This window comes from Trypanosoma cruzi, genomic scaffold, assembly GCF_000209065.1.
Source record: "Trypanosoma cruzi strain CL Brener 1047053516377 genomic scaffold, whole genome shotgun sequence".
Lineage (NCBI taxonomy): Eukaryota > Euglenozoa > Kinetoplastea > Trypanosomatida > Trypanosomatidae > Trypanosoma > Trypanosoma cruzi.
In genome coordinates, this window is record NW_001849500.1 from 183,616 (window position 1) to 204,474 (window position 20,859).

The 20,859-nt window shown below is 45.8% G+C and overlaps 3 protein-coding genes, 4 non-coding genes and 2 pseudogenes across 7 annotated transcripts, besides 24 other annotated features; 6 read left to right on the forward strand and 3 right to left on the reverse strand.

Moving 5' to 3' along the window:
- Positions 1-239: part of a mobile genetic element that runs on past the window's edge.
- Positions 1-1,473: part of a sequence feature (heterozygous, Esmeraldo-like haplotype) that runs on past the window's edge.
- Positions 862-914: a sequence feature (A-rich).
- Positions 1,251-1,335: a microsatellite.
- Positions 1,423-4,362, reverse strand: Tc00.1047053506251.70 (annotated as a pseudogene).
- Positions 1,474-2,516: a sequence feature (areas merged during assembly that could not be assigned to a particular haplotype. This can correspond to areas where the two haplotypes were merged or to regions with more than two copies in the genome that were merged during assembly.).
- Positions 2,517-5,704: a sequence feature (heterozygous, non-Esmeraldo-like haplotype).
- Positions 5,254-9,475: a mobile genetic element.
- Positions 5,705-9,490: a sequence feature (areas not merged during assembly with more than two copies in the genome that could not be assigned to a particular haplotype).
- Positions 9,302-9,475: a mobile genetic element.
- Positions 9,491-9,598: a sequence feature (haploid, non-Esmeraldo-like haplotype).
- Tc00.1047053506251.76 lies at positions 9,535-9,584 on the reverse strand. Its single transcript, XR_008255331.1, has one exon. It is a non-coding gene; the product is annotated as a small nuclear RNA (snRNA) U5, partial (small nuclear RNA).
- Positions 9,599-9,847: a sequence feature (haploid, Esmeraldo-like haplotype).
- On the reverse strand, positions 9,791-9,862 carry Tc00.1047053506251.82. The gene has a single exon. It is a non-coding gene; the product is annotated as a tRNA-Pro (tRNA).
- Positions 9,848-20,859: a sequence feature (heterozygous, Esmeraldo-like haplotype).
- Tc00.1047053506251.88 lies at positions 9,939-10,010 on the forward strand. The gene has a single exon. It is a non-coding gene; the product is annotated as a tRNA-Met (tRNA).
- Tc00.1047053506251.94 lies at positions 10,074-10,155 on the forward strand. The gene has a single exon. It is a non-coding gene; the product is annotated as a tRNA-Leu (tRNA).
- On the forward strand, positions 10,536-12,089 carry Tc00.1047053506251.100 (hypothetical protein, conserved; the record flags this gene model as incomplete). The annotated part of the gene is made up of 1 exon (XM_808581.1): positions 10,536-12,089. The coding sequence occupies one exon, from the start codon at positions 10,536-10,538 to the stop codon at positions 12,087-12,089; it is 1,554 nt and encodes a 517-aa protein (XP_813674.1).
- Positions 12,111-12,151: a microsatellite.
- Positions 12,275-12,296: a microsatellite.
- Positions 12,359-12,381: a microsatellite.
- Tc00.1047053506251.110 (hypothetical protein, conserved) lies at positions 12,444-12,980 on the forward strand (the record flags this gene model as incomplete). The annotated part of the gene is made up of 1 exon (XM_808582.1): positions 12,444-12,980. The coding sequence occupies one exon, from the start codon at positions 12,444-12,446 to the stop codon at positions 12,978-12,980; it is 537 nt and encodes a 178-aa protein (XP_813675.1).
- Positions 13,017-13,030: a sequence feature (AT_rich).
- Positions 13,031-13,056: a microsatellite.
- Positions 13,057-13,076: a sequence feature (AT_rich).
- Positions 13,107-13,172: a microsatellite.
- Positions 13,190-13,223: a microsatellite.
- Positions 13,553-13,585: a microsatellite.
- Tc00.1047053506251.120 (hypothetical protein, conserved) lies at positions 13,726-14,298 on the forward strand (the record flags this gene model as incomplete). Its single annotated transcript, XM_808583.1, has 1 exon — positions 13,726-14,298. The coding sequence occupies one exon, from the start codon at positions 13,726-13,728 to the stop codon at positions 14,296-14,298; it is 573 nt and encodes a 190-aa protein (XP_813676.1).
- Positions 14,309-14,358: a microsatellite.
- Positions 14,384-14,427: a sequence feature (AT_rich).
- Positions 14,493-14,513: a sequence feature (AT_rich).
- On the forward strand, positions 14,512-20,859 carry Tc00.1047053506251.130 (annotated as a pseudogene).

Here is a 20,859-nt window from a genome sequence, read left to right on the forward strand (position 1 = left end):
GGCTCCTCCAGCCGCAAGACCCCGCCGCAAGGTAAGAACCACAAAGGGGGCGGGTGGGACGGCAGAAACAAAAGCAATTAAAACTCATCCAGAAGTTATCGGTTCCCTGATTGCTACCATCGGGGTCTTCTAAAAGATTCATAAAACAGAAAAAATTCCAAATAAAAAAATTCTTTCAATCAGGATATACATGTATTTGGGCAGCCAGCCTTCCTCGCGAACATTCCGTTCACAAGCTCATAGTCTTCTGCTCGTCCACACACTTCATTTACCGCCAATCGCAAAACACACATAATAGAACCAAAGGACCATCACACAAAGCCGAGGCAAATAAATAATAATGGAGGAAATCACAACCTACACGGGCACCTCGCACACACGCACAGACACAGCCTCTCTCCATTCACTCCACCACTCACAAGGGTGAAGACATGGGTAGGAAAATCCCGCCGCACCGCAACGAAGGGCCATGGGCACAGCACACCCACGGCCGCAACAAGAGGGACGTGACGCATCCAAGTACACGCCGCAGTCCTTTACTTCTCGCTTCCCCGACGGATAGGCATCACGCCTCACAGCAGGTCGTGGCGAGTGGCATCCCACACTCACAGTGAGGCACGGCGCACACCATCTTCTCCCCCCGAGTGCACTCAGCAGGCCGGCGCCCAGTCACCCCCGTGCCCTCGCAATGGGGAACACAAACAATCGTCGTCGCAAACCATCGGTGCCTCTAGCAGGAAAGAAATTAGAAGAAATGGAGGCATTTCAGCAGCACAGCCAGCAGAGAGACAATAAAAGGGACACGGAGACACACAATGACAGTGAACACGGCACAGACGGAAAGAGGTGTAACGATTTACCAAAAAGAAAAAAGAAAAAAAAACATAAAAACAAAAGAAAAAAAAGGAAAAAAAGCGATTTGGCGCGAGTTTCATTTCGTTTCCTCTGGAGTACAATACGACCGTGTTTTTGAGTTCATACATACTGTCCACACAGAAAAACAACAAAACACATTGTTCCACGAGCCCACACAACATTCTTCACATTCAATGCGGCATCCGGCCTGCTCCTCCACTCCTCCTCTCGTGCAGTCCGTGGGACGCACGACAATGAGGCCGGCACCGCGTGTGGGTAACAAAAGCAAAAGCAAGCAAAAGAGGGGGAAACACATCACTCATGACGGTGTGCAGAAAGCGACCGTTTGGGGGGAAAACACACAGGGGTGCTGGTTATTTCAACAGAGCACCAGCAAAAAAAAAAAAAAAAAAAAAGAAATGAAACAAAAAAGAAAAAAACAAAAAAAAAAAGAAATGAAAAAAGAAAAAAAAGGAAAAAGAGATATTCTTGAAATATTTGCGTAGTTCTGGGAAGCTGCACATTCGTTGTTCCACTAAAAGCCGCAATTCCGCCCTTCCTCACACCTCAGCAGAGAGCTGCAGTGCCCCACAGCCCCAGAAGCAGCAGCAACAACACCCGAGACACACACACATGCACGGTGCTGTCAGTAAATAGAGCCATGGCCGCCAAATCGCCGAACTGCCCGTGCTCAAGCAAAATGACATGGTCCGAGGGTATTGTTGCGTTGAACTCCGATGGGATCTTGGTTTCCCCAGGCGCTGCGCTCGAAGGAGCCGGTGCGGCATCAGCGCCACCCGACACGTTAGTGCTGCTGAATGAATCGGGGCCGCTGTTCGTGCCCACGGCAGTGTGGGCATGCGTGTCCTCGTCACGGTCAGCGTCTTCTTTGTCGCTGGCGAGCGTGTTGGCAGTGGACGGCTCGTCGTACACGCTTTCCAAGACATCAGGTGAAGTGCCGTGCGGCGCCTGATCGTCGGTGTTGCCGTTCCGCGGAGAGTCTTCATCCGCTGTGCCCACCTGCCCCATCAGCGGTGAAGACATGTTGGGAGGAAAGTTCTCCCCACTGACAGGTATCTCGGTTCCAAGTAACTCATGACTGCCCGCGCTCCGTGTTGGAGTCGATGCAGGCGCCAAGGCACCGCTGCCAGGTGACTCTTCTTCCACCTTTTCTATATCAGCTGAGGTGGAAGGGACAATGACATCAGAAGATGTTTGCTTGGAAATTACCGGGCCACTTTCACTTTCTGATGTTTGCGCTGGTGGGTGTTGACTTCGTGGTGATGATGTGGCGTCTTGCTGCGCTTCAGGCGTGACGACGGGCACATTGACGGGATGACGAGAATGTTCACTCACATTGGTAGTTTGAGCCGCAACTTCCTGGACCGGCACCTTCGCCGCTGCAGCAGTGACTGCGTTCCTCTTCATTAACGCATTGAGCTTTGATTCGTTCAAAGCGCGGTTGTACAGCAGGACGTTGCTCACCGTCACATGAATGTCGTCCGAGTTGCTCTTGGTGTCCCCGCCAATGTAAAAGTGCGAGATGCTCTGGGAGCTCAACAGCGTTCGTAACTTTTGAGTAAAGTTGTAATCCTCTTCGTCCTCATAATCTTCGGTGTCGTATATCGGCGACCCATCCACGTACACACTCACGCCATCATAACGATGCATTTCCAGTGCCACCTGATATTTTTTGTTTGTTTCCCATCCAACACCGTCATAATACGCCGAGGGCTTCCGAAGACTCTCACTGAATGTTACCTTCCACTTCTTTTCGTGGGTGTACGACAGACCAAAGAGCAGGGTGCCTTGTGCATCGTTCATCCTCACACCCATCAAAGGGATAGAGCTGCTTCACTTCGGCTCCTTGTGAATGGACACCGTCGCCAAAAGAGTGAACTTGTAGTTCGCAAAGTAGTACGGCACATTCTGCCCCTTCTTGCCAACAGGCCACTGCGCCTCTGCTCCGGACCCTTCGAAAGTCACACCATTTTCCGTGCTGGTCACCTTTCCTTTCGTTCCTTTCGTTATTGTGGCATTCACCCCGAGGTACTCGTCTGCCCACGTGCTGTCAGTTGACTTGTTGGATAAGAAGCCAACCAGTCCCTCGGCGAGGGCTTCACCACAGTCACGTGGTTTATTCTTTTCATTCCCGCAGCCGTACTCCCTCGCAATGTACGCGTCCTTCTTCTTCCATGCAGCCACCACCTTCTTCATGTCCTCCAACTTCTCCGTCAAGTCCACAAAAGCAATGTTGTAGTTATCTCCCCCTGCAGCAACCTCGTACGAGCAGTACAGTTTCTTCTCTTCCTTCGGTCCTTCCTCTTCCAATGACGGCACTTCGACCGTGGCGTACAGCAGAGTGCTGGCGGCGACGTTCTCATTCTCAGCGGATATCGGCCCAACATCATAAATTCGCTGCATGTCCGTCAGCCACAAGTGAAGTCGGCCCGTTTCTTTACCGTTCTTCTCAGCATATACCGGCCGACTGACGAGGATGTATTTCTGTCCATCGATCATCGCGCCAACGAAGCCACCCTGCACGCCGTGCCCTGTACGTTTCAGCGAGTTGCTCCACACGCGTGAAAGAGTGTCGTATTCCTCCGTCCACCAAGTCCCCTCTTCGTCCGCCATGTAAACCCTGCGGCTGCCGTCATCACACGACGTCATCATTATAAGCTTTTTTCCCTTCCATTCAAGAACCGCAGGCTGGATGCATCCGTAATGACTCGTATCCTTTGAGAACTCCCAACCATAATGAGTACCGTTGGCAAGGATGACCAAAGAAACTTTCTTTCCATCACGGGTCAAGGCTTCAATAGGCAGCACATAGCGACTTTCGTCCTCCATCCTAATGCCTGCGCCACCACCACCCAGAAATTGTTTGAAGGGTTTGGGCTTGGTGCTGGTACCGTCCAAAAAGTCATAAGAAACACCTGACGTGCTTCGATTTTGCCACTCAAACTGTTTCTTTTTCTCATCGTCTTCGTAATGCGGAACAACACCGTTCGCCATCCTGGGCATCCAATAGTCACCAGCGGCCAACTCCGTCAATGGAGTCGTTGACGTGCCATAACCTCCGACAAGAGCATTTGTTTCACGGTATTTTTCATCCACAATGGTTGTTGGGCTCAACAGGCGGTCAATTTTCACGTCGTAATGATCAAACACGATGGCAGTTCCATTTGTCCACGTCCCTCCATTGCTTTTCATCGACTTTGCAGCAATACTTACGCACGATTTTTGATCCGTGGAGTTTGTGTAATGCGCTTCAACAGTAGCCACAACAACACCATTCACGTAAGCAAGAGAGGGTGCACGAAACGAATGAAACGCCTGTACCAAGGTGGCATTCATTGAATCAGAAAATGAATCATTTACCTGAAAGATGATTTTTTCCCCTGAATTACTCGCCTCAGTGGGGGCAGCTCCACTGCCGCAGCACATCATCACGAAAAGGAGGAGCAGCACCGCGGGATCAAAGACACGACGGGACATGCTGGGCATTTGCTGCTCACTTTCTCTTACTTCCTCCTTCCGCCGGATCCGCTCACGCCGCAACGGTTGTGTTTGTTGGGTGCCTTGACTGCAGCAACACGTGAGAGTATACAAATATGTGTGTGTGGGCGGTGTACGGTTGGTCCTTTCAGAGCCTTCAGAGTGCACAGTAGCGATTAGCGCTTGCTTTCCTTCTTTGTGTGTGTTCAAGAAGTGAAGGAGGAAAACAGCAGCAGCGGCAATACATCAGAGACGCCAGCGGGGAGCAGAGCAGAGCACCCACGCGGAGAGCGGAACACAAGACAATCCGGAAGGGTCAGCACGGAGAGCCATCGCCCACAGAAAAGAGCACCACCACACACACAAACACACATAGGGTGCGAGGAAAGCACTGACCCTCTCGCAGATACCGCACCCACTCGCTCCGCAAAACACCAGCGCCACGCACCGCCACTCCGCACCGGCCATCGCGGGCGTCACGGCGGGCCGTCGGTGTGTGCGGGCAAGCCCTCGCGCAGTGCAACACGTCTCACACCCAACAGGGAAAGACAGACAGAGAGCGAGAGAGAGCGAGATGAATGGATGCCGTCAAGAGGCACTCACAATCAACTTGGCCCGTGAGCGGGCACCCACCCCGCCAGCTACACGCGGAAGCGGATCCTCATCCAGCCACGACGCAGCACCCACACTGTTCGCCCATTCCACCCTCAATGAGATACGGTGCTTCACTCCACGCGATGACATGGGGTGAATATCCGCCCGGGAGACTGACCGAATGCTGAAATTATCTCTAGAAATCACACAAGAAGAAAAAAAAAGGAGTAAATGGAATGAGAGTGAATTCGCCATATCCTCGTACTTTAAGGCCAATTAATTGTATATATACGTATATTATCTGACAGCCACAAGACCCCGCCGCTCCCCTTCGCAAGTTACTCCCCTTCGCCAATTTCTGAAGTGTAAAAACACGACCGCGTGATATGCCGTCTGCGGTGTTTTCTGCAGACCGCACGTATGCAAAAGTTGCCTGTATTCCGCGAGGGTCCAAAAACTCATATATCCGTTGCAGCTCCCACATCATGGCGTGTGATTTTGAGCTGCCTTTATTCGCCGCTCCTTGAAACAGTATTTTTCACCCAAACGTCAGTGGTGGATGGCAGGATGGCGGAAAAGGCCGATAAGGCTAAGCGTGCCGTGCGTGCCTCGGCTTGCATGATAAGAAAAGGTTTCCTCTCCCATTTTCCTCCGGCAATTTTAACGTCGCCTGATTGTGTAATAAAAACGGCTCACCATCCATGGAGCGATGCATCAGTGATGCTGGCGGCCGACGCCTTTTCTGTGGGCTTGTTGTTTCGCCTACGATTATTCTCGATGATGTGTCGCAATCTCTCGCCCAAACCAGCCACTGACGGCGGAAGGTTCGCCGGGGATGTCTCCAGCACAATTCCCCGGTTAGTTGCGGATAATTGTCGTCGCACTGCCTTGATAAAAAAGTAGTGGTCATATAAGCGCGTGCCCAAAAGTGGCAGCCACGCATAAAAATCGTGACGCTACAAACTCCATTTCCGCGATGATTAAAGAATTGAGTGCCGGCATGGCGCGCACAGAGCGGACAAACTTGTCACTCAGGGATACCGTCTGGAGTGTGATCAAACTGCACCACACAGAAAGGTGTAATGCGTAGCGCCCGATTCGCGATCCTCCCTATCGTGGCGTGACAACTGTCCGCATTACGAAGCACTTGGGCTTCCCACAATGTCGCATCGCTTTTCGACCCTGCAATGCGTATATTACCGATCCAAACGTCGACACGCACCAATGGAGGTGCGGCCCAGAGGCGGTGAACCACCGTCGTCACCCCGCAATTGCCGAAGTAATGGTCTGGAGAATTTCTGGGTTGACCTTGTATCCCATAGGGAGCCGTGTAAGCTCCACCAGCGTGCCGTCCTCCACGCGGCATCAAAAGAGATGCCGAGTCTCCCGCGGTAAAGAGACTTGAAAAAAAGGATGCCTTTAAGTCCAGGCATGAAGCGGCCTCAGCCATCACAGGCAGCAAATAATGGGAAATATGTAAAAGAGGAACATTGGCCTCATAAGGGTCGTCTCTGTTCTTGTCGCGTGGCCACGCGATCCATCGTCGTTGTAAAACGGTGGTTTTCTCCTCTACAGCCGAAAAAGGCATTATCCATCCGCCTGTTATTATGGACGAAGCGTCCTCGATAATTCCTGCTTTTCGTAACAAACGCGCGTCAGCGGTTGGAATCCTCCGTGAGCCTTCGCACGCTTTACCGGAGGAAGACGGAGGGAAAGGGGACCGCCCGACGAGTCCACAAACTTGCATGAGCCTCTCCAAGGTGGCCGGGTTCAACCGACTCATGATCCACTTTGGTATTCAATACGGGCACGTTGACTCGCTGTAGCGGGATAGCGTGTTCATCTTGTGGAGTGGTCAGACGCGTCATTGTCGCGCGTCTCGTTATTGTAGCAGCATGATGATTAAAATCATGGAAAAATGCTCCTCTGCTCTCAACCAGGGTTCCTGCCCTTTCGCAGTGTCTCCCTTCACATCAATGCGGCCAGCGACGACACCTGGGTCAGCATTGTGGTGTAACTCCCCAAATATCGAACTGTGTTCTGGGGAAGGTCAAACGGGTCGACGTGCTTCACCAACTGCGAGATCGCGTATGGGCTCAAATTGTACGCCTCCACGATTTCAGCAGCGTGCCTCAACGCACCGCGTTTTGTGGAATGCGCCGTGGCATCCCAAGGAGCCAGAGCTCGTTCGACTTTGGCATTAGTAATATTCGTGAGCTTTTCGTTTTCTTGAAGTGTTCTGCATAGCTTTATAGTGTCGAACGCGTCCTGCCCTCGTATCCTCACGAACCGCGAGGCGCGGTATGGATCCGCCCTCGCCGTCTTCGGCGCCACGGACCAATCCAAAATTAGGGTCCCGTCCGCCTCCAGTGTGAAATTGTTGGGGGTCAAGGCCGCAATCTCGGACCAACGACTCGCCGTTATCCACACAAGTCGAAAAACAACACTTTGCTTCCAATCGGTCCGGCTGCGGATACATTGATCCATCCCTTCCTCTGTTAAGGGGCGCGCCTGCTTCGTCTCCCATCGCGCCGCAATCTTTTGCAACCCCAGAATCATCATTTCCAGCGGGGTCCGATCCATTTCCAACATAGACCGCAGCATCCTGGCGTGCTGTAGTCGAGTCCATGGCGCCACGTCGATTGCCATCAACAAGGCCGCGCAGCTCTCCGCGTTCATCGGCTGTTCGTGCGTGCGGCAAAAAGTCGTGAATTGCCCCGCAAGGGACATTCTCTGCTCCCACTTTGACGGCACACACATCTCTCGAGCGAGCTCGTTTGATCTCCTTATATAACTGGCCCAAAGCGGGGATGTCGGTGTTTCGTCGTACCACAGTCGAGCGTCGTTGGCGGATAAGCTCCTTTGCCCTTCCCGACGATTGCGTCGGGCAATTTGAAAGATCGGGTGGAGCTCCGGCGGTGCGGTGCGACGTCCGTGCGTAATAGCCGGAGGTGGCGGATTGGATGGGGCTGCTGTCGTCCGTCCTCATAGGCAGCGGGCGGCCCCTTTGCCGTTTTTTGACGGCCATCTGCGCCGCGAGTAATTCCTTCTGGGGCGCACGTTGCATGTAGATGCCTCGTGTCCATAGGTATGACATCGTTGTCATCGCGAAGTGCGTTGGGTTTCTCGCCGATCGACGAGAAGCTGGACTGCCTTCGCATTGGTGTCCGTTTGGTGAACGGCGGTGTAAAGACGGGCGCGCAGTTTGGAAAGCCGGATGCCGGGATCGGATGCCATCGTGAGCCGCATCCGGAATGCATTCAGTAGGGACCTCCCCAAATTCATGAAGCAATCGGTGGGATCCGGCCCGCCTTCCAGCACGCCGATCCACTCGACCAAATTGTCAAAGGCAAGTTTAACCTGCTCGTCCTCTTGTTGCCAGCATTGGTATGCGCACCGGAGGTCGAAAACGACTCCGGAAGTTCCCTCATTCCATATGCGCGTTGGCCGCGTGGTGACGTCGAATGCGCAGAAACCGCGGTCCTCTTCCATAGGTGATTGGGCTTCCAGGGGAGAAGTGCGGGAAGGCAACGGCGTGGAAGGGTGGAAATGTGGTCTCCCAACATTGCCGTGAGGGAGTCTGTAAGCCGCCGAACTGTGTCGGGCCGCGCTGCTAGGCACGCCTCCAGCCATCAAGATATCCGTTTGATGCGGTAGTGTAGATACGCCACCGTTGACAACGTGTCGAGTAGCGGGGGCCTCGTCCCGCCCCGCCGTCTCCGCATCCCGCGCGGGTTGTTGTGCGTTTTGGCGTGCCTCCCGTTCCTGGAGCTGACCGGTGAGCCTTCCCAAGTTGAATTCGCGCTCCCGTAATTGGGCGCGAGTGTTCTCCAACTGCTGTTGTAGTTCTGAGACCTGATCGCCGGCCCCGGCGATATTGGATTCCCTCACCGAAAGGTTAATATGCGCTTCCTCAAACTGCGAGTTAAGCTGATCATTCCGATTCTGCACGTCCGCGACGGCGTTAGCGTAATCAATATTCAGGCGCTCCTTTCAGCAGTGATGAGCCCTTGTTGGTGCCCCAACTCCCGGGCTGCCCCCATAGCGGGCAGGAGCGCTTGTGTCTCTAAATTGGGGATCTGAGTCGCCCGTAGATTCGCAATATTTCCAATAAGAGTAGAATCCTGCCATGCTTTAGAGGTAGGTCCATGGAACAAGCATAACCCTGTCGATGATGCGGCCACAGTTAACGTCTCATCCGACATCTGGTTACCATTAATGAAGGTCATCTGCACCTGGGTCTCGCCACACTGGCACACCATGTCCCAGAGACGGGCGCCAATATCACACCACTCGGAGACTGTGTAGGGAACCAAAGCCATTTCCTGAAACTTACCTGGCTGTGTGTCTGTAAAAAATAAAAACAAAATACACTGCCTATATCGGTTCCCTGCCCCTACAAAGTCGTGTTCTTCCCCTAAGATTCATACGGCAGAAAGTATCATAAAGAATGCATCCATTTATCAGGATATACATAGATTAATTAAGTTAGCCAGCTCTCCCGCGATCATCCTTCTCACAAGATCCTATGAAAAAAAAAAAAGCTTCGACCTGTTTTCCCCGAAGGTCGTGGGTTTCAAAAGTTTTGTTTAAATTGTTTGGGCTGCGTCGCTTAGTAAAAGTCGAAACGACGATGCCTTAGTATCGTCGAAATTGCTTTTTCCCGAAAAATTGAAAAATATTGGAAATCGTTTTTTTTGGAACAATAACGTTTATTTTTTGTTTCCGCGAACAAGGCAGCGTGGTTGCCCAGTTGTTGTTTTGTTTTTCGATTCAATTCTGCAAGACATGGCACGGGATCGAGTTCTGTGCGAGCAAATAATTTTTTCGGTTTAAAAGAAAAGGGCCGCTACGGGAATTGAACCCGTGACCTCCTGTACCCAAAACAGGAATCATACCACTAGACCAAGCGGCCACCGTAAAGTCGCTTTTTTTTGGGTTTTGCGAATAACACGGTGAAACTCTTCTTTTTTTTCGAGCGCAGCGGATGCAGCACCGTGGCGCAGTGGAAGCGCGATGGGCTCATAACCCATAGGACGTTGGATCGAAACCAACCGGTGCTAAATTTTTTTGTTTTTTTTCGTTTTTCCATTTAGGTAGTGCTCTCCACGTCTTTTTTTGACGGTGGCGAGATGGTCGAGTGGTCTAAGACGTTGGATTAAGGTTCCAATCCTTCCGAGGGCGTGGGTTCAAACCCCACTCTCGTCAATTTTTTCCCCTTTGGGCTTTCGAGGCGCCGCGAAGAAAAGAGAATGGGCCCGCGGCACGGGAAGGGTTTAGCGCGATTTTTTTTGTTTGCGTGTTGTTGTGGAAAGAAGAGGGGTTTCTTTTTTGGATGTTTGGCTTTCTTCAGGGCGATGGTGCGGCAACTTCGTTGGCGACGGGGAATGCAGCGGCGCAATCCGTCGGTGGGATTCCCCTCTGGATGAATGGCTGTGTATGCGTGTTGTACTTTTCCGCGGATGCCTGTATTATCTGTTCTTTTTTTTGAACATTTCTTTCACACTTTTTTTCAATGTGATCGGTGGAACCGCGCAAGGGGTATTGCATTTTTCGAATCCAAGAATTTATAGATATCAACGGATTAAATGGACGTTGACAAATCGAGTCTCTTTTTCATTTTTGAGGATTTCCAAAACTCTTTAGAAAAATGTGACTTTTACGCCGTAGACCAAGAAATGACAGGTGTAGACTTTGACGGGCAGCAACGATCACGTTTCATGTCCTTGCCTGAGCTTTACGAAGCGTGTCGAGGTGTTGTTAAGAGATATATAGCATTTCAGTTTGGAATTACGCTCTTTACTCGTTTGAAATCGGGCGGTTACGAGGTCAAACCATACAATTTCTATTTATTAAAAGAACATTGTGATTTCGGTGTAAATACCGATGCAATAAGGTTTTTGGTGGCACATAAGTTGGATTTTCAAAAATGGCTAGCATTTGGAGTGCATTACTGTAATAAGGAAGAGGAAGGAAGGTTTACCATGAAAAAAGAAAATCCCTCGTGCTTGGAGTTGAAAGAGAAAATTGTTTTTCATGTTGTGAATGAAATTAAAAAATGGTATCTTGATCCATACAAAAAGGAAGAGGAAATATTATCTTTAAAGACAGTCATGACCAAGGGAATTGAGGCACTTGTAATGTCTACTCTCAAAGAGCAGGATATATATGTGAATTTAGAGTACGACGAGATTTCTAAACTATACGAGCTACCAGTAGAATTAACAGTGCATCGAGTGGATAGAAATAAATTGGATTTGGAAGGGGGAAAAACAGCGGTCAATTCTGCAGGCGTTTTTTCGGAGAAATTGGGATTTAGACAAATTTGGAAATGCTTAACCAAATGCAAGAAACCTATTATTGGTCATAATTTTTGGTTAGATATAATGTTTATGCTGCATATGCATGAAGCGCCTCTTCCTGCAAGGTACGAGGACTTTAAAAAACAGGTTCACGAGTTATTTCCCTGCATTTATGATACTAAGACACTTTCTAAAACTATGTTTTTTTCTAAGCTAAACAAATGTTATCATTTGGATGATTTATATAAGGAATGCTGCAAAATAAATAAAGAATCGAAAGATTTAATTGCTTTCCAGTTCCCTCCTGGTTTTCACTTCTATGATGAGAAGTGCATAGGAAGTGAAGGGAAAGCACATGAGGCGGGATATGATGCGTACATGACTGGTATCGTTTTTGCAATAATGAAAGATGTATTAAAGAATGGCGATGAGATTGAATTTAAAAAATGGGAAAATGTTATTTCTGTGTATGGAAATAATTATTATATGAGCGTGGTAGGTAATGATTTTTTAAAATCAAGTTCAATCTTTTTGATTGAGTTTGAAGAACATGTAGATGCTCGCTTGGTACAGTCTCTTATTTCTACAGAAAAGGACATTGAACGAATAAAAAACAATCAGGAACCTGCCTCTTTCTTATTGGATTTGGATTTTTGCAAATCTGAGAGGCATGACAGAACTTTCTTTGCTCAGTTTGACGATGGAAACACTAACGAAAAAACAATAAGGGCTCAAATAGATTTATCTAAAGAGCGAATTAGCTTGTGTTTCTCTACAACAATGAAAAAACGAGAAATTATATTTCCTCAGGTTAAAAATATTTCTCGCTTTACGGAATAAAGGAGATAATACACAATTGATAATAAATAAATAAATAAATAAAAAAATAAATAAAAAAATAATAATACCAAATCAAAACAACAACAAGAAAAAAATTAGTTGCAGTAAATTTAATATACATATATTAGTATTAGTAATGGTAGTAGTAAAATAAAGAAAATATATTTAGAATGAATTAACAATTGTTTTTTTTTTTTTTTTTTTTTTATATGTCTTTTTCAAATGAATTTATCCTTTCCATTTAGCATCAGTATCGATATATTAAAGTAAAATAAATAAATAAATAAATAAAAGGAGAATATAAAAGAATTAACAAAAACTGCTTGTTTATTTCTTTAGTCTGTATTAGAATGAATGCGGAAGAAATTAGTTTTACCCCTTTCAATCGGACGAGGGTTTTCGAGTTGGGATGATGGATCTGATGGACATGAATGGAAATCGCGTGCTCTTGCTGAAAAACGCTTATTGGCGCTAACTTATCTTGGAGATGTAAATAAACGCGTACAAATTCATGATGCAATTCGCTTAAGGGGTGAAGTTAATAAACAAGCTATTCGAGCATGTGAATTACCAACATTTTTTCAACCAAAAGAGACTAATGAAGCTGAAAATTTACAAGAGATTGATTATCACTCACTCTTGAGTATGATTGAAGGGGAATTTGAGGTTGATACTTTGGCTCATATTGCTCCATCTGATGCAAGTTTTTTAAAAACTGAATTTTTACAGTGTGACGATTCCGCTGAGGTGAAGCTTCTAGGTCAATGGTCCAATCTTCGCCGTGATACTGCAGACTATAATAACTATGCTTCCATACCAGATGGAGAAAGGAACGCGTGGTCCGCATGGTATCTTCGTAATGTGCGTCCGGGTAAGACCGAAAATGATTAGAAAGCGATTTCCGGCAAAAAGCAAAAAAGAAAAAACAATATTTATTTATATATTATTATTATTACTACTATTATTAATTTTTTAAAAATTAAAATACGGTGGCATATAGGTATATGATAATGAGGCTATTTTATCATCTGTTTGTTGTTGATCTATTTATTTTATTTATTTATTATATTTTTATTTTTTGATAATTATTGGCTTTCCTCTTCTTTTTTTTTTTTTTTTTTTTTTTTTTTTTTTACGGACGGAAAGGAAAGGTTAAAAAACATACAATATGGGGATTTCTGAGATTTGCTTTTTGGCGTTTTTTCTGTTTAGCCAAGTGGCATTTGCGGCTGATTCATCTGCCGCTTCAACGAGCAATACAATATCGATGTCTGGTGATGTTGCCGCTGGCCTTTTGTTAGGTGTGGGTTTGTTTGGGTTACTTGCCTTTTCGGTTGGTATGTTGACCAGCATTGAGACGTCTGATACATTAGCTCAGATTAGGAATGATGCAAATTAGCCGTGTTAATTTGTCTCAAATTTTTTCTGAATTGGAGTGCAGAAAAAAACAATATATATATATTATAATAGTAATAATAATAATAATAAAATAGTAAATACTATTTCTTTATTTATTTATTATTGATGTTATTTTTGTACCGCCGAAAAATTTATTTTAACATTAATTTCTTTACAATCCTTTTTTTATTTTTTAGAGTCTTATACTTCACATGAAATCATTGAAGTATTTAGGACGATGGAAATATCCTCGATAAGTGAAACAGATAAGAATGCCATCACTAGACTTTTATCAAGTGATCTTTCTCGGACGGTGGCTAGGCATGCAATTATAGTGTTGCACTACTTCAGGACTATCAGTGACGAAGATCTTCCTATCGATGTTCTTCTTGGCGGATGCGTTTTATATGCAGTTAAGCAACGTCAAGCTTCCAACGCCAACTATTTTCTTAGAGAATGCCTGGAACGTGTGAAAGAAAGTGATATAGTTGGTTTTGAATTGTTACTGGTGCAAGTTGTTCGTCATAATGTGTTATTAATTGAGACTTGCTTGCGTTCAGTATTCCACGAAGTTTTGCTTGAAAATCCTGTAGCTGGATTAGATCGCGAGCGTACTATTAAGGTATGCCTGCATCTTATTTCTTTTTTATACAGGACAAGTTGGTGTCTTTTCCCAGAGAGTGCTGCGAGGGGTGCGTTTCTTGTGGCATCTGAGAAATGCGAGATCAAGCTGGGAAAATTGTCAAGTGCCTTTGATGGTCCGATGGTGAAACATATTGCGAAATATCTTCGAGACCAATTTTGGAACTGAAACCTTTCTCTATTTTCATCATTCTTATCATTATTGTTAATACTTATTATTATTATTATTTTGCTTTTATATGATAGCCGAATCCATAATTTATTTATAATAATATTAATATTAATAATAATATATATTGTGTTTTTAAAGTTTTTCTGTTGTTTACGCATCATCTTTTTGTTGTTGTATCCCCATACATATAGTTATTTTATAAAATATATAATGGAAGAGGATCTGAGTGATTGGGGTCTTCTTAGCATTGCAGACATACTAGACTTTGATTTTCTTCGCAAAAATGAGGCCTTATCAAGTATCGTTATCACTCTTAAGGATTGTGAAATACCTTTGCTTCCATGCGAACCGTCTTATGCTGTAAAGTATGTCCAGATGTTGATAAAAAACTCCAAGTACAACGCAGAGAATCGACATAGCAATTTTGAAGAAATGGATAGCTTTCGTTCTGTTAAACTCAAAAGATCTCTTGCTGCATCTGAGCTTATTCGCGAAAGGCTTTTGGGAGCAATAGAATCATTTGCCTTAACAGTACAAAAGGAGACCCATAAACCAAGTTTTCTCCAGAGTGTGGTTCATCTAGGATCTATTGTTTGCCCCGCTATTGGGTCTTTTTGTGATGCTCTTATTGAGGGTACAGAGGCAATGGCTTTGAGAGGTGTTTCCTCCAAAAAAGACATTGGTTCATGTGTGGAGGTTCTTCAGCTCTTTAGGTCTCGTATAGACATCTCCGTATTGACAGAAGAGCAAAAACGAAGGCTATTTTTTGCCGAGTTTTCTTTGGCATTACGCTCTGAAAGACTCGGTGTTGTCGTGAATTGTCTTCTACAAAAATCAACTAAGGATGCATTGCAAGGAAAATATTGTCCTCCACCCTTAGAGCATCGTGTAAGTTTTGTGAAGGCAAAAACCGATGGTTTTCTGACAAGAACTTGTGAGTTGCCCTTCCCTATTCACTCAGCTCAGGTGAATTGTTTTCCAAGCGATGAGAGACTTGTTGTGTGTAGTGGGAATAGAGGCTGTGTATTCGATCAATTAGGGATGATGGGAACTCGATTTAAGCTTAGGGAAGAGTTTGAAGTGTCCATTGAAAAAAACACGCGAATTATTCTCTGTAATGAGAAGGAACTGTTTCTAGCCAATCGAATACCATCTGCGTTGGGAAATATTTGTTACTCTATTCAAAAGTTGGATTGTGTATCTGGAAGGCTCTTGAAAAAAACAAAGATTTTATTTCTTTTTGATGACTGTTTGGTTGCTTCACGTGATGTTGTTTTCGATATTTATGGTTCTATACTTAGTTGTCTTGTGTGCAGTGAGTCGTCGCGGATATCAAACAGCAAGTGTCATTTAATTCAAAAAGATCTGGATATTATATTTTCAGTTGATAATCATCAGTTTCATGTAACATCCCAGTGCGCACTGACGCGAGGTCAGGGATTATGGCATTCGACGAAAAAATGTTACTACTTTAGTAAGGGGAATGCGCTATCAATTGGTCGCGTGACGTTAAAAGAAAATTTTCATCCTTTTACATTGGAAATGTGGGTTTATCCATGCAATGCATTGGAAAATCAAAGTGTTCTTTCACTCGGGGACAAGAGTCTGGATGAGGTTTTAATTGAAATTGAGCCTACCCCAGAGGGTGTTTTATGGCGTGGCGGCTCTAGAACTCCTCATCTTGGGGCTTCATTTGTAACGTTTTCAGTTCCCGGAAAACTGGCATTTTGTCAGCGTTGGTGGCATGTGGCACTTTTATTTAAAGGTAATTCTTGGGAACTATGGGTTAATGACGCTATTGTCTCTCGAGCGCCGGCACTTGTTTCTCCAGAGGCTTTGATAGATGTTGAATGTGTTTTGGGAAAAAGCTTTGTGGGATGTTTAGCCGAAGTGCGCATATGGAACTGTTGCCGCACCCCTGTTCAGCTTGCCAGAGATAGCAGGCGCTCTCTTACAACAATAGAGCCTACACTTTTTGGATACTTTCCACTCGATGAGAGTGAGGGTGACGTTATCGCGGACTATGCCTCAAATGGTTCTCATGCACTTTTGCATCATGGACAAGCGACATGGTTATTGGTTGATCATTTTCCTATTTTTCCACTAAATATTGTACGCTGCATTGATGATTTTGCACCCATTGCTTGGCGAGAGTCTTCGGGTATTCTCTTTTTGTCAAGTTGTCCAGGATATATTGCTCTTGCTGTACCGACAGAAGGGCCTTCTCTTACCATTTGTGAGTACACAACATACGATTTCAGACTGGTATTTCAGGCAAGGGTGGAGCTTCCTATCCGTACTCCACTCAAAGGTATGGCATATAATGCACTGCGACATTCTTTAGTTTGTTATGCTTCAACAGCAGAGCATCCCAAGCGATTGTTGATTTGGGAATTACACCAACAACATTATTTCCCATTTTTAAGAAAGGATGCATATGATAATATTTTAGAGTGTGAGAGGGATCTATTGACACAGTGTGCAATGTATGCAAAGCGTCTTGTAGGGGCTGAAAGATGTTTGGTGGACCAATTGTCATGGTCCGTCCAGGTACCAGGGCTCGTTGTGGACACATCAGATGGATTAATCTCGAGTTTGCTTAGATTTATTCATATTGTATGGATGGATCAAAAAGATCATGAATACACCAGGCAGTTATATGCACTGCTGCATGCAAATTTGCTCTGCCGAGTTGAAAATCAACGAGAAGGGTTAATGAAAGAAATTGGAGATTTGTTTCCTGACGCCCAAGCTCTTATCAACGCAGCTCAAGAGTTTAGTGAGGCACCAAATGCAAGAGCAGAACTACTACGACTTTCTTTTCAAGAATCATTTTTTGATTCAGGTCTTCTTTCTATGACATGTCTTTGCTTGCTTTCAGAAAAAAGTCGCCTTGCTTTTCTTAAGAATCAGGCTGGCCGAGGGCGACTTACGGAGATGAAGGATATGCTTTTTCGCTCCCTACTTGAATATTATGGATCATTACAGGCATCGAGTCTGCTGCTTAACAACGCCGAGAATGCTCAACTGTTCTGTTCTTCTTTGATGGCTGAGGAGGTGTTTCAGGTGGACCGTTGGTTGGGAGGAAATGGGAAGGCTCTGGAGGCCACAAAGCGGACGAGTCACTCTCTTGAAGTTTTTCAAGAAATTCTCCTGGCCAGGGTAGTGGAGAAGTCTCAAGGGGAGTTTTGTACGTTTTTGACCACGTACGCGAAATTACTCCTACGAACAAGCGAAAGGATTATGGAGATGTTTTCAAAGGCACTTCGAAAAAATCCCGAGCTCTATCTTGGTAACTTGATCACCTGCATTGAATTTAGTGCTGTTGGGGCTTTATTGCCATCATTCACTGTTGCCCTTCCATTATTGCCCACAATTATTCAGGCAGCCTGTCTCCCTTTTTTGAAGAGTTGTCGCGAGGCATTGTTCACCCTTACAGATACTATTCCTCGAAGTGAAAAATTACCATATGAGCTTGGTGTGGCACTGACCTCAGCTTTGTGTCGAATTGGATGTTCATTACTTGTCTCCTCAGATGTGGTGACGTCTGAGGTAGAGCTGAAGTATTTGCATTTATTATGGGGCGGGATTCGTAAATCTGGATCTGAGCGAGATGCCATCATCAAAAATTTACAACAAGGTGTGGGGTCTATCTCACGCGTAGTTGATGAACTTCATAAAGATGATCCGGGAGCATTAATTGTTCTTCGAGATGACCGATTGGTGAAATTGGAACGACTTCTTATGGCAGCATTTTGTGCGTTACTGATCCCAACGGAATCCCTGAGGCACGCGACAAAACAAACCTTGGCACCGATGTTTCGCTACATCCATAATATGCGAGCTTTGGTGCTTTCAAAGCGTCAGGAAAACCGAGAGTCGCTTGATGTTCTGGAGGAAAGGGCCAAGCTTTTGGCTCGTTTTGAACCCATATGTGGCGTCCGAACGGAAGAACCGCCTCAAATCAAGACTTCCACAAGAGATACGAGCCCACAACGAAAATGGAAGCGTTTTTTTCAGACCTGGAAGGCGCTGCGAGTTTTGAAAACCAAAATGCCTCAGCAACGAGAGACAGAGTCGGGTGAACCAGGGGCTGTTATTTTACAATTTCTCTGGGATAAGAATCTGGAACGTGAAAGTGTCGAACGTCTTGTTGTGCAACAAACTCAGAGAGCGCATTACAGATTGTCTGGAATGTTATTGCTGCGACAATTAATTGAAGAGACAAGGGCAAGTGATACTCTGGCACGAATTGTTCTGCCTGTTTTGGCAAAGACCTTCACAGGATGGCACTACTCGGATGACGTACAGTGTTGTTCAAAGGGAGATTTTCTTCGACTCCATGGCGCTTTCTTTCAGCTATTGGAACTTGTAGTATTCAATGTGAAAAGTGGGGTACGTGACGTGTGGGCCGATGTTTTTTTGTCTTTACTAACGTCCGAACTCCGAGTAATTGATTTTCGGAGAGTGAGAAGCGATGTGACAACGACACTTTGTTTTTTGTGGAAATTTGAGAATCGGAAAACCACTGGAATACCACATTTGAATGGTAGTATACCTGAAAGTATGCGCAACACGTTACTTTCTCCGAGTGGGGCTGCACCAACCTTAGTTATAGGCCGTTCTGGTTTTACTATGAAGGGCCTTGGAGGAAGAGGCACTTGTGTGGTTTCTTCTGAATGGTCTTTGGGTAAAAAAAATGTTCCTTATTACTTTGAAGTACTCATTGTAGATATGTATCCTGGGGGAAGTTGCTGCGTTGGTTTAGGACCATCGGATTACAGTGTTTCACGGTTACCTGGATGGGATAGTGAATCCTATGCTCTTCAAAGCGAAGAGGGCACACTTCATGAGAGCAATACGCTTGGCCGGCCAATAGGTTGCACCTTTTGCATAGGTGATGTTATGGGGTGTGGATGGAACACAGAAACAAGGGAGATTTATTGGACCAAAAACGGAAAGGATATTGTCGCTTCGGTGGAAGTTTTACAGCATCAATTACATCCATTGATTGGAATGTGCGGAAAGGGGCTTATCAAGGTGAATTTTGGGGCAGAGAGATTTTTGTTTGATAAAGTACCTGGAATTAAATCAATACGACGTCCATTGGGCGAAAATGCATGGGATGTTTTCCGTGTATTTTCTCTTCGAGCATCTCTTGGTCTTGTCGAATCGTGTAGTGGTTTGCGGACCCATAGCGCGGACTCAATAGAAGGATTAAGGGCAGTTGTTGAGCAGTGCATTGAATGCAGCTGTGCAGAGATGGAACGTACACTATTCCTCTCCATGTCAGAGTCATTTGTCATATCCTTGTCTTCTCATTTAATAACCTTGGCAAAGGTGCTTGTGTCTGCAAAGGATGATGGACTGACACCCTGTGTTCAACGTGTGGTCATGGTCTTACAGAGAATAACCCATCACACTCTTCAGGGTGCTGCCTGGAGTTCCAAATTGCGTTGTGTACTTCTTAAAACATGGTTTACCTTTATGAATCTGGTAAATCCAAACACGATTACAGAGGATGACAAATTACCCGGATTCCTTGATACACTCTTGGCAGTGGGACGGGAGATTGAGTGGGCCGTGTTGCAGTGCCCAGGAGCTTCGTCTGAATCACGTCCAGCCGTTGAGGCATGGACGGCTCTCGCCTTTCTGCAGTATATGAATTCTGATGATCCACCGCATCGCTGGAGGGAAGAGTTACATAAATGGATTATGAAAAATCTTGAAGGAACTAAGGATAAAGTAAACACGTCTTTGGCGCTACGAATTTTATTTGGGGCACCAAGACTTTTGGTGCCTGGAGATCGTGTCGTTGTGCAGAAGTCGCGCCATACAAAAATAACGGCGATATTGATTGACTACTCGCTTGATGACGAAACATGTGAAATAATTGAGAATGAAGAAAAGCGACAAACCATTTCATTGCGTCAGACTGATATCACCACGGAAGACGATGCGGTCACGTTTCCTCAAACAGGCAATAAATTCCATGAAAGGCAAATGCATCAGGTTTTATGCTTGGCAGAGCGAATCTGGAGTGATACTGCAGTAGATAACGGGTTAACGGGAACAACCCTCCGATGCAAAATTCTTTCAATACTTTGGCGATGTGTACGAAAGGGGGTTCTTGTTGCTCCGAGTGAGATTCTTCCAATCCTGGCGAAATTCTGCGATAATGGCGAAAACTTCTCGGAGGAACACACGGTGTTGGCTCAGGAGAGGCTGGTGATTGAACATTGCCTTCTTGGGCGGGCCTTAAGTGGGAGTACAGGAGGCGGTAACGCTGTTGATAACGTGGTAGTTGGCGGTAATGACAACAGGGAGTCAAGAACACGCCTTGCACAGGAGTTATCCATGCGCGGTTACAATCTTGACCTCTGTTTTTTGGCTTTAGACGAGACTAACAATGATATTCAGCTGGCACTTCAGCTACTTGGGGATCATCATGGAGATTTTATGTCAGCGCGACGTCGCACGGCATCTTCTTCCCAGTGAAGACGAGGACATGACTAGCGATGACGCTGAAATAGATGCTGCTGAATACGATCTTCACGT